Below are 12,581 nucleotides of genomic sequence, written 5' to 3'. Positions count from 1 at the left end.
TCCCGCCGCCCTTCATTAAGGAGATGGCTTGACAGGGATAATGCCAGTCCGTGCAGTGACCGTTTTCTGTGTATTACCTGCTATTTTACAGGCAGCTTCTGAGAAAGCTCAGCCTTGAGCTCCAGGATGTGCTTTGAATCAGTGTGTCACCACACCGAAGTACAGGCAGTTAGTAACAACCAATTACACAATTAAATTTTAATATCTCCAACTCCATTTTATTTCAACTGCTTTGGAGGCACATAGTATTTATATGTAGTAAAAGATGGCTGAGGTGTCTTCCAGTATCTTTTCTATACCTACTTAGGATGCAGAAAGGCAAATGCAGGAAATTGAGGATCTGTAGGCAACGATGCTGCATCAGCACTGGTGATTGTAAATAATCATTTAGAGCTGTTTGGATGCCAATTTTCCAAGCATAGAAATTTTAATTTTCTCCATTGAAACTGTGTAGTGTTGATGAATAAAGCATAAGAACTGAGGATATTAACTAAGCTGCTAAATACTATCATTTCTGGAAAACAAATTGTGAAACCAACATAATTTATAAAATTGAGACACTTGGGATAGTTCAACCCAACATGGGATAAATTTGAAAGGAGTTTATTTTAAATCCTTTGAACCAAGGTCACTTGGACCTTACTTCAAAGCCTTTAAACAATTTGTCTTGTCCTGGCAGTGAAAGAAAGCCTCCAAGGAACCTTTGCAGAAAGCTGTGTGGAGAGGGGTGGGAAAGAGCATCACATCCCGAAATCTGACACTGACAAAGGAAAAGGCTCAGCTCATAGGCAAACAACAAGAGGTCACAAATTAAGTGTTTTCTAAGAAAATGTCATTGTTGGAAGAGGATGACTAGAATTTCTACAACTAAAGATATCTCTTACAAGCCTGAAAGGAATGGTGGCACATTATGTGAAGAAGCAGCAGGCTGCTACTGTCTCTGTGATTACAGAAAAATAAAAATTATATTGAGGACTGGATTTTAAAAAGCTCTTCTCTTCCTTTCTGAGCAGTATGCATTTTTCATTCAGCTGTGTAACTGAAGAGAATTGTTTTGCTATTTTAAGGTAAACTTCTCTACACAAAAGGAAAAAATCCTCGAAGAAATGCTAGCAATAAAAAATAACATTAAAGCCATTACTCAGAGGTGCACTGAAGTAAATGAAACAGAGAATGTTGATTGGCTTTGATTAAGGATTTTAATCTATTTTTACTGCAGTGACTACTAGGAAGATGCAAACATGACAAAGCGCTCTCTCTTAGTTTTGCAGGATCTGAACCCTGCAAATGCAGAAATGATTCGGCAAGTAACATCTTATTGGTAAGAGAAAAGTTCATTAATTACTGTTATATCATACTTAGATCTAAAGTGAGCCAACTTTAGTAATGATATAATGCTGTATTATAAGACAGTAGCGTTGTTTATCTATAAAGTATACTCACAGTGTGATTTTGTTTGATTGTTTGTTTTTCTTGTTCTTAACTTTTTCACAACACAAAGGTCCCAGTCTGGGCAAGAAGGATGTCAGAGGAAGCTGATCCCATTCTCAGTTTCCCAGACCAACTTCTAAAGAATACCCCAAGCCACTAAAGCAAAATCAGTCATCCGTCACATGTATATTTCCAAATGAGACTGCTCATAGGAAGTTTGGAAACAATCAGAAAAGGAGATTTAAAATTTATGGTGCTGACATTTTCCTTTTCATGACATCTGTTTGGGTCAATGATCAAAATTTAACACACCTTCTTCATCTGGGCAGAGAGTGGTCTGATCTGCAGCCAATCTCATGTGAGAGAGTCTTCAGCCACGTGCAGTGGGAGTGATGAATGGCTGGGTCATTGCCTTCTTTCCTTCTTCTGTGTTTCAGGACATCCCTGGTCACACCCCTGATTTTTGGTCTGCTTCTGCAGCCACCACTTGCACAGCTTTCCCTCATCACACAGCCAAACATTGTCCTTCTGATGGCGGATGATCTTGGCATAGGGGATGTAGGTTGCTATGGGAATGATACTCTCAGGTAAGGAAACTGACCATAACAGTGTCCAGGGCTGGTGTGGTGTTCAATGTAAGACTGCAAACCCCTGCCCATCATCAGCTATTCGAGCTGTCCTGAAGTTCTTTTCCTGGAGAAACAGGAGGATTTCCCATGTGTGACATTAAATGTAAATGTGAAGCACTACCAGGATTATCTAACAGCATTCCCAAGGTCAGATCTGCTAATCAGAGCTGTTTTGCTGTAGGAATATGTCAACTGTTCTTGTGTATTCCTTAATTGCCCGACACTGAGAAACTGCTAAGCTCTTACATACACCTTGAAGATAGAAATGCTATCCCCTTTTTCAACATATCAGGCCTTCATTTAACTCTCTATTTTGCTGTTCTTTATCAGTCTCACATCAAAATGCAGTATAAAGCACTGCAATGAGCTATGTTACCAGGAAACACTTCTCTTCAGACCCAAGGACATAGAATTTTCCTTTCCTTTGAAAATTGTGGCACGGTATTGCCTGCTGGCTTCCTACCAGTTTGTCACTTCTTTGAACAAACTCCAGTTTGGTACAAACGCTCCCCTCATCCAGCAGAATTCTTGGAACCTCACACTGATTGGCACCAGCCCATCAATAGGTAACTGATGATTGCAGGTTGGGGCTCCGCATGACTGGGCTTCCCCTTCAGTACAGCATCACCCCCAAGGCAAGAGTTTTCTTTTCACGAGCAGTGGGGTACATTTCTTCAAGGCCCTTCATAAGACTTAGGAAAGAAGAAGAAACGATTGGCTTGCAATTTATCCAGATGGCAATTGTTAATGAAAGAAAAAAAGTATTTCCCTATCACTTGAAAAGAATAAAATAAAATTTAAAACAATGTATCCCCTGGCCATCCTCAAACAGAAAAAAAAAATCCTAAAATAAAGATAAGTATATTATTCCTCATTCCCAACCCTTCAAGACTCTCTGAATGGTATCTGACAGTACTGGGTGTATTTTTAGGACCCCAAACATTGATCGCCTGGCAAAGCAAGGAGTGAAACTGACCCAACACATCGCTGCAGCTCCACTTTGCACCCCCAGCAGAGCAGCTTTCCTCACTGGCAGATATCCCCTGCGATCAGGTTTGCCTTGCTTTTGCTTTATTGCTGAAGGGAAGAGTGTCATACAATGGGCACAAAAGAAAGAAGGGTGCCACAGACATGCCATCCCTCACTGCGGGACGCACCAGCTAGGCTAGTACCTTTGAGGTGGCATCTGTGCTTATGGCGTACAATGAACTGCCCTGGAGGGAAGCAGAGGAGAGAAGAACCAGCTCTGCACTCCTCCCCTGCAACTCGCAACTTTGGTTGTCTTTTCATGCGCTATTGCACAGATTGCCGCCAGAATGGAGTTAGTATAAATTGTTAAGTTCAAAAAAATTCATTGCACAGAAAGATGAATAATAATAACACATTTCTAAAGCACTGGTTGCATAAATTTCTGTCGTGGGTGAATCTTCACCAGACATCAGAAACAGTTCAGCCCTGCAGGGAGCAGAGTAGATCTATGCAGCATGTGTCCATTCCCTCCAATCGAGGTGCAGAACTAGTCATTTACAGGAAAGCTTTGTTACGTATCTGTCAGAATTCACCCATCCTATGAAATAACAGTTTGACAGCAATATTATTTTTCCCGGTTCTGTTTCTGAAGAAAAAATACTATCCTGTCAAACTATACCACTTAGATGAAGAGGTATGAAAAACAAATAGCTCTACATGTTTCTAACAGCGACTATCTAATGCTTGCTCTATTTCAAATGATCTTCAGTGCCTTCCTTCCTGAGGCATTTTGAAGCTGACATGTCATCCTACTTTAATCATGACAGCTCCCACTGAGAGTCGGAAAATGCACATGAGCGTGTACAGATGCTCTCCCACTATAACAACAGGTCCAGAAACGTTCGACGCTTCCATGACAGATTGTCCTTCATGTAACATTGTATGATGGGGTTGTGCCAGTATATAATGCTAAATAACAGGGTGTAAACTTGCAGGCGAGGAGAAGATTGAGGTGCTAGATAGCTGCTCTGTGGGTTTCAGAAGTAGGGGGCCAGCCATGACACTGTGTAGGAAAATTCTGAGTTCCTCAGCAGCTTTATGCAAGCTGGAGTTTGAGGCTGACAGAGGGCTGAAGTCTGCCTACCCTCCTCCCTGCCCTCACAGTGACACTAAGTGCACTTCATACAGCCTGGATGCCTGTGACATGTAACAGTTCCTATATGACTGTCCCATCCCAAATAAAAAATAAAATAAAATAAATCTCAGTATGAGATTCAAAGAAGAACAGATATTATATAATGGAGAGACTTAACTCTTTCTTAATCTCATCCAGAGTACTAGATTCATTTCCCCAAACAAACAACATTTGGATAAATGTTTAACACTATAATATCAATGAAACCAGGAAAGATGAAGGTATGTTTGATAAAAGTGCTCTACCTGTTATACTTGCTAAGATTGTTTACTACTGTATTTTTTAGGGATGGATGCTATAAACAATTACCGTGTTATTTTTTGGAATGGCGGCTCAGGAGGGCTTCCTCCAAACGAAACCACTTTTGCCAAAATACTGCAACATCAAGGCTACAGCACAGGACTGATAGGTATGGGGACACTACTGAAGATGGACACCTGCACAACTCACTCAAAACATTTGTTTTAGTGACCAACTGCTCATACCTCAGTTGTACTATTTTTATTTCCTAATTTAAGGATATCTTGTAAGAAGTACTCCTCATCAAAAAGAATATCTCTTAAAAGAACAGGCATCTGATCGAGAATAAATTTTACTGTTGACTTGCTTTCAAGCACAGGTGTGGTTGTTAAGATATATAATGGAAAATATGTTAGTATTTCTTTAATATTATGCTGGTAGGTATATGATAATTATTCCAATGCTATTTCATTTAAAAAAAAAAAAACAAAAACAAAAACAAAACACGTAAGTTCCATTTCAATATGCATCACGATGCTTTACACAGCTCAGAGCACATTCACCACAAAAGAAAACAGCTGCTAAATAAAACAATAGAGCCAGTTCATAATATCACAGGGTTCAACCTTTCAAAAACATAAACAAAGTAATTATTTTTTCTTTAATTACAGCTGCCACTACAGTTTACCAAGATTTCAGTACAGCCCATAAAACGTTGCCTCCTTCAGCATTAATATAAATTCCATTTTACTTTATATTTCATATATATATTTCCCTTTCTTAATACAGTTGGTACTTTCGGTTATGATCCAATTTCAAATAATTTTTTATCTTAGATCTGTCATATAGTTCCACAGACTGCTAGAACACAAATGTTCCTGAGCTGAATTTTCACCTATTTACCCTACCTCATCTGAAAATCTAAATGTCAGTATCCAAAATCTACGGCTGACATAGCAAGATATTGGCTGCACAAATAAACTGAATTTACTAATAAAAGTGTTTTGCAGGAATGGATTTATATTTATAATCTAAACCATACAGGACAATACTAAACAAAGCCCTCCAAGCATTTTACGTTCTGTATTACTGAACCTTCTTCTCCTGTTAGTTTTGTAGTGATATTATTTTAGTTGTTTCAGTCAGCTCATAGAAAAGCCCACGTCTATTGACCACCGGGCTCGACTTTGTTTCAGCAGGTAATCAGTAATGAAACAATCAGATTTGTCTTCACTTTGCCACAGGAACGTCCCTGCAGGGAGGTTGTGCTGCACACCTCCTAAAAGCTAGCTAACACAACGGGCTGGCATTTCCCCTGGAGGCATCTCAGCTAAAATCACTCTATAGACACCGAGAGCATCATTTAGTTTAACGGAATTGACAGATTCTGATTAATTGCACCGTAGGGGATGATGGAAAGCACTGATGATAAGGGACACGAAAAACCCACATAACTTTACATGCAAGACATGAAGCAAGAAATCTTACACAACATCACCACAGCTGGGTGAGCGCTAAGTAGTCTCACCTGAATGGTTTGTGATTGTTTTGCTCCGAGCACTATCAATTTAATTGCAAAGTTAAATCCTATTAATAACCTGCAGCTTGATGTGATAATGAGACTTTTTGTTGGGAAATGCTTTGCAGATTCTTTGTAGTCAGAAAGCCAATGTTCTGTAACATGTGCCCTCAAAGATTAATTTATCTTGATTATACACTTAGTTTATCTTCTGGATATTTGAGCCTCCTGTAGCACGTCAGAAGCCTTTATCGACCTCAGCTGAAGATTTAGGAGTTGGAGTGCATCTGAAGTCCCATAATACTTTAGCTGTACCAGTGTTTATGACCAATGCATCTATGTATTGATTACAAACCTATTTCATTCTAGAGCTGGCTCTAAATATGTCAAGAGGTAAACTGAGTAGAGATTTTAGCTGAAAGCAATTCATCCACTTAGAACTTTCTCTCTTTCCTTGTATTTATATATCCAAAAAGCAACATGTTTTTTCATCTGAAGCCATTTTTTTCTGCTCCTATTACAACACACAGTAATTCTGTTGAAACCTACTGATGGTTAGCTGATAGTATATGTATTGGTAACCTAGTAAACCATTTGTTGAGGATAATATCCTTCTGTAAGTAGTAAGTTCCTTACTCCACAATTAGTTGCAAATTAGTTTTCAGGTAAAATTCTAAAAGTTCATTTTGATCTGTAGATCTGGTATCCAAGGCCTGCACTATATCAGAGATCATCAGATGCAATTAAACTGCATCTGTCTGAAGGGAGGTAGATTTTGGTCGCTTGATGAAGACATTCACAAGCCTCATTGTTTCAGCCCAATGAGCCAACTTGTTATGTCTCCGTGTACGTGCCTAGCCGGTCTGTTTGAACAGACTGCAGGGGAAGCAAAAGCATGGCTTTGAGGTGCCATTCATCATAATAGGGGACATATGTTCATAACGAAGAACAAACTGTATTGCAAAGGGACAGATGTGCCTTTTGATATATGAAGATACCAGTATTTAAAAGAAGGTGGCTTTAACTTTTTAAATGTTGATGAAATACAAAAAAATGGAAAAATATATTCATAAAACAAAACCTTTTTTTCTCATCCAGTATACAGAGAGACTGTTATCAGCAGAGTTACTTACACAGGTACTGCTTCATGAGAAATCCCAACCTCCTGAGCTCAAGCTTTTTTGGATCTGGTGGTTTATCTGGTAAACCCACTGCTGAGCTGCCAGTTCCTTGACTGGAAACTACGGTCCGTAGCTTCCCGTATCAGTCTGGCACCAACGCTTCGTGGAGTGTTGCCACAGTCCTGACTTTAAGCTGTTCAAATTTCCCAGAAACAAGTCTGCATAGCACCTCGAAGGTAGAGAGGTAACAGAACAATGTTACTTTGCCCTGCGCTTACCAAAGGACTTCTTCCTCCTGTTTCATACCTGACAGGTCTCGGGGAATGCAGCACATCTTTGCTCAGTTCTCAAAACATGAATTTTTCTCAATTTCTAGTTCCCTTTATAGCCCAGTTTTTTACACTTGATAAAGCTACAGGGCATGAATATGTGTGCAGAGCACCAATAATTTTGTTTGAAATTTGTAATTTGTAGAGGTTTACTTTCATCAACCTAAGTTATCTCTCACTGTATCACTACATACTCAGTATATATGTGTAAGATGAAGAACGTATCACAGGCAGGAAAAAGAAACAATCATTTTTTGAGAAATGTTTTATACAAGGGAAAGGCCGTTTTTAAATATTATCTCTTCACATTTTAATAATCTGTATTTTCAGGGAAGTGGCATCAAGGTGTTAACTGTGAATCCCGCAATGACCATTGTCATCACCCTTTAAAACACGGGTTTGACTATTTTTATGGGATGCCTTTTACTCTAATAAGTGACTGCCAACCAACTGAAACACCAGAGATGGACAGAGTCTTTAGAAGGAAACTCTGGCTTTACACTCAGATGATCGGCCTCGCAACACTCACCGCTGCCCTGGGAAGACTGACCGGCTTGATTTCAGTCCACTGGAGCACGCTGACCTACCTTGCTGGGTTTAGTCTCCTGTTCTTTGTATCCTGGTTCTCAAGTTACGGGTTTGTACGCTACTGGAACTGCATTATGATGAGAAACCACGAAGTTACTGAGCAGCCAATGGTGACAGACAGGACGACATCCCTTATCTTGAGAGAGTCCATTTCATTTATTGAAAGGTAAAGTGTGTTTCTTTTGATCACATTTCTTCTGGTTGTTGCAAGTCTTGCAACTTTTAAACAGCAGTTTCCCATGTGAAGGGTTTTTTTTATAATATCATATAGGATTATAAGTACAATTTACCTATTAATTACTAATAACATTAATAATTATATCAGATTGTTAAATGAAAAAAATAATCGCTGTTTAAGGATGTATTGTATCAGCTTCCTACAAACTGATAATGTTTCTGAATTTCCATGGGTTGGATTACTATTTCTAGGATATATTGAGAAAATACGTATGAGACCCACGTTTCATCCTTAAGGGATAGCAGCTAATGGCGGGACTGCCAGGTGTGGGCCAAGGAAGGAGAAGTAGAGCTGTGATGTAGCCTTATCATACGGACTGATTAGTTGGGCAACAGCTGGCAGGAGATGAACCTGCTGCCTTCATTTCAGTTGCTCAGTAGTGGTTTGCAACAGCAGAAAGTGGAGCTTCAGTCTTGAACTTTTCTGCCTATGATTCAGGGATAAAAAAGGGTCATTTTATACAAGCAAACCATTATTTTATCGGGCAGATACTAATCACTGGGTAAAGTGTTTCTAAAGTGATTGTTGAAATATGTGTACACACAAACCATAATGCCATTTTCCATTACGACTGATCTCTGTATGTATTGAGAACCTTCATCCCTAATAACGAGGTGTTGATTTCTGTTTCTTAGAAATAAGCACAAGCCATTCCTCCTCTTTCTTTCCTTTTTACACTCCCACACCCCACTCCTCACCACAGAGAAGTTTCTTGGGAGGAGCAGCCATGGTTTATACGGAGACAATGTAGAGGAGATGGACTGGATGGTAGGTAAGTCACCACTGAAAAGGAAAACAAAAAAAGAAATAAATAAAAGCCTAGAAAGACAAGTGATGCAAATTAAAAAAAAACCCACACCAATGCTCATCACCAACCAATGCCCAGCCTGTCCCCAAGCAACAGCCCCACGGCCAGCTATCCCCCTAGTTTATATGCTGAGCATGACGTCATATGGCATGGAATATCCCTTTGGCCATTTTGGGTCAGCTCTCCTGGCTGTGTCCCCTCACAGATTCTTGTGCACCCCCCATCTACTTGTTGGTGGGGTGGGGTGAGAAGCTGAAAAGTCCTTGACTTGCAGTATAAGAACTGCTCAGTAGTACCTAAAACATGTCTGTGTTACCAACAATATTCTCATCCTAAATCCAAAACACAGCACTATACTAGGTATAGGAAGAAAATTCACTTTGTCCCAGCTGAAACCAGAACAATTATACATGACATTTTTTCCTTATTTCTCATGATGGCCACCGCTGATGCAGAATCTAACTTTGAGGTCCTTGGATCACGCTTTCTTTCCATATTTTCACAGCACATGGCACTTCTGTCCTTTACAATACAAGCTCCCGGTCTGCAACTGTTTCTTGCAATCTTTTGTTATAATATTATTACTAAAGGGGTTACAGCACATCACAAAGCTTCTGTGCTTTTACAGACAGTAAAAGCAACTACAAAACTCGATACTAAAAAATTCTTCTTTTAAACAGTGAGCAGCACTACACAGGTACGAAAATATGATAAATGTAACGTAACAATTCAGAGCGTAAAATTTATGTAGTATAAGTGATATTTTTGCTTTTTAATACACAAATATTCCTGTGTTTACAGGCCAGGTTCTAGATGCTATTGATAAGGCAGGCTTGGAAAATACTACACTGGTTTACTTTGCCTCTGATCATGGTGGATGGCTGGAAAGACAAGAAGGCGATAGGCAGCTGGGTGGCTGGAATGGAATATACAGAGGTAAGAGCTGTCAGGGATGGTGACAACCCAGCAACAACTAGTAAAGTGCCCAAGACACCCCTAAAGCTTAGGCAAGCCTGTATGCCCAAGGAATAACAGTGGTTTACCACTGAGGAGCAAATTTGCCTCATTCTAGTTAGGAATTTAAAAACGTAGGTATTTTTAGCCTGTGCAGGTGTTCTTTAAAAGCATGAATTCTCAAATTGTCATTTCCTCATGAGGCAACTGATTACAAGTAATTTTTTATTAAGATTGTGTAACTTCTCACTAAATATTATTAACTTCTTACATCCAAACCCTTGCTTTAACTACAACAGATATGTTACAGGTTTGTAAAAGAGAAAGAAGAACTAGGGTGAGAAATCACTTTATGCCCGAAAACTTTGCCCACACTATGTTCTGATGGGGCAATTCACTTGTGTAAAACTGAAGGGACTAAGTGTGTAAGGCCACTCAAGAGGCCTGATACAGTGAACACACTTCCGCTGATGCTGAGAAGGAGCTTAGGGGTAAAAACAGGAGGGTAGGGAAGGCTCAGAGCATTAGCATATGATACTACAATATTTTTCTAAATTTCTTTTTATTGTAAATGAAAATTTTTTAATGAAAATTTATTATTTTTTTAATGAAAGGTGGCAAAGCTATGGGAGGCTGGGAAGGAGGAATCCGTGTCCCAGGGATATTTAGATGGCCAGGAGTGTTACCTGCAGACACAGTTATCAATGAACCTACAAGCCTTATGGACATTTATCCTACAGTAGTTCATCTGGCTGGAGGGATACTACCCCAGGACAGGTAAAAACACAAGTGTCTTTATTCCTCCTTCCCCCCTAAAACAATGGAAAATCCACTTTGGAAACACATTCTAAGGGTCTGACATTTTCTTTTTCAGTCCTGATCCTTTTCTAGACACCTAAATCTTACCACAGCTCAGTCACCTCTTCTCTACTTTGAGATTCAGCATCAACCTGCAGTCTTCTACAAGCATCTTCCTCATTCAGAGTTGTCAGTTCCAGCAAGAGGTGTGCAGGAGGAACGCACTCCTGTACAGCTTTGCCCAGCCTGATGGTGTCTTTTTTTTCTGCTAGGGTAATTGATGGACGGGACCTGATGCCTTTACTGCGAGGAACAGTTGAGCACTCAGAGCACGAGTTCCTGTTTCATTACTGTGGCATTCACTTGCATGCTGTGCGGTGGCACCAGAAAGACAGTGGGTACAGAACTTCTTTCCCCAAAATTAGGTTTAATCATTCATCTAACACATTTTTTCTGGGAGTGCAGCTTTTGAAGTAGTGCCGGGAGTAAAGTGGTAAAGAATTTAGTAAAATCACCTGTATCGTATGGCACAGTTTGTTCGTGGCTGCAAGGCACATGGCACGCCAGGCAGACCTCAGGATGGGGTCAAAATTAAGACCTCTCTATCTGAATGCAAAGCCTGGGGAGTCCATGCTCTCCTTGTCTTATGGAGAAGTCCTTGCCTTGGCTCTTTGCCTGTCCTGCTATCTTAACAAGGAAGCAAGCCATGGAAACCTCTTACCTTTTGTTCATGTCTTCATAAAAAAACAAATAGAGCAATAACTTATACTTGCTGAAAATTTTGGAGAAATTTCAGAATGGCAGAAATTGTTTTACCTGATTGGTTTGATTCTGTGGTACTTAATTTTAAATTAAATTACAAAATGAGCTAATGAGAGTACACCTGAAGTGCAACCAGACATGAACTCTAGAAAAACATTCACTCTTCTAATAACCACTGGTGTCACTGCAAGCCTTCTTTCTTTCCTGCCAGGTGGAGCCATCTGGAAAGCTCATTTTGTGACCCCTGTCTTCTATCCACCTGGGGCTGGAGCTTGTTATGATAGAGGATTTTGCCCGTGTTTTGGGGAAGGCGTGACCCACCATGACCCCCCGATGCTGTTTGATCTCTCCCGAGACCCTTCTGAAGCCAAACCTCTGTCGGCTGACACGGAGCCCCTCTTTGACACCGTAATAGGGAAGATTGGAAGAGCCATAGAAGAGCATCGCAGGACACTGACCCCAGTCCCAGAGCAGCTCTCCTTGTACAACGTGGTGTGGAAGCCGTGGCTGCAGCCGTGCTGTGGGACGTTCCCGTTCTGTTGGTGTGATAAGGAAGGTGATAATAAACTTGCCCACCTATAAAGAAAAGAACCAAAATTACTTCCAAAAAAGTGCTTTTAGATCAAGAATGTTTTCTTTGAGGCCGTTGAATGGTGGGTTGTTTGTTTGTTTGCTTGCTTGTTTTAATGGAGCCTTTATAATTGTTCCAGTGAATGGCACAGCTTTTGGTAAAGGTGGCTTTAGGCTGGAAACTCTCAGGGAGCAAGCAAGACAGAATCATCTGAAGAGCATGTTTTAACAAGCATCCATTGACAACTGCATGAATAGTTCAAATGTACCGATGCAGGCCAAGATTAGAACAGTACAAGTAATGATATAACTTATGTTTTGTTATTTATGAATGAATACTCAGAAGCTTTGCTTGGGTTTTTGGTTCTGACTTTCTAAGTAATTTGTGGACTGTCTCCCTTTATTTTCTCATCCTTATCCCATCTCACTT

At 40.1% G+C, this 12,581-nt stretch overlaps 1 protein-coding gene across 1 annotated transcript; it reads left to right on the top strand.

Annotated features, from left to right (window-relative positions):
- The first annotated feature begins 1,277 nt into the window (after positions 1-1,277).
- On the top strand, positions 1,278-12,244 carry LOC104503955 (arylsulfatase D-like). The gene is made up of 10 exons (XM_010161005.1): positions 1,278-1,321; positions 1,869-2,018; positions 2,992-3,113; positions 4,511-4,633; positions 7,764-8,187; positions 8,895-9,031; positions 9,869-10,003; positions 10,636-10,798; positions 11,092-11,213; positions 11,793-12,244. The coding sequence occupies exons 1-10, from the start codon at positions 1,296-1,298 to the stop codon at positions 12,161-12,163; spliced, it is 1,773 nt and encodes a 590-aa protein (XP_010159307.1). The 5' UTR covers positions 1,278-1,295; the 3' UTR covers positions 12,164-12,244.
- The last annotated feature ends 337 nt before the right edge of the window (positions 12,245-12,581 follow it).

The sequence above is a fragment of the Eurypyga helias genome, unplaced genomic scaffold, assembly GCF_000690775.1.
Source record: "Eurypyga helias isolate BGI_N326 unplaced genomic scaffold, ASM69077v1 scaffold3581, whole genome shotgun sequence".
In the NCBI taxonomy this organism is placed as follows: domain Eukaryota; kingdom Metazoa; phylum Chordata; class Aves; order Eurypygiformes; family Eurypygidae; genus Eurypyga; species Eurypyga helias.
Note: the sequence above shows the minus strand (reverse complement) of the source record. Positions and strands in the feature narration are given on the sequence as shown.

Coding starts and splice junctions, on each gene's coding strand:
- LOC104503955 (XM_010161005.1), top strand. CDS start 1,296: ATGATTCGGCAAGTAACATCTTATTG. Junction 10,799..11,091: donor GGGATACTACCCCAGGACAG/GTAAAAACACAA, acceptor TTTTTCTGCTAG/GGTAATTGATGGACGGGACC. Junction 11,214..11,792: donor GCGGTGGCACCAGAAAGACA/GTGGGTACAGAA, acceptor CTTTCCTGCCAG/GTGGAGCCATCTGGAAAGCT.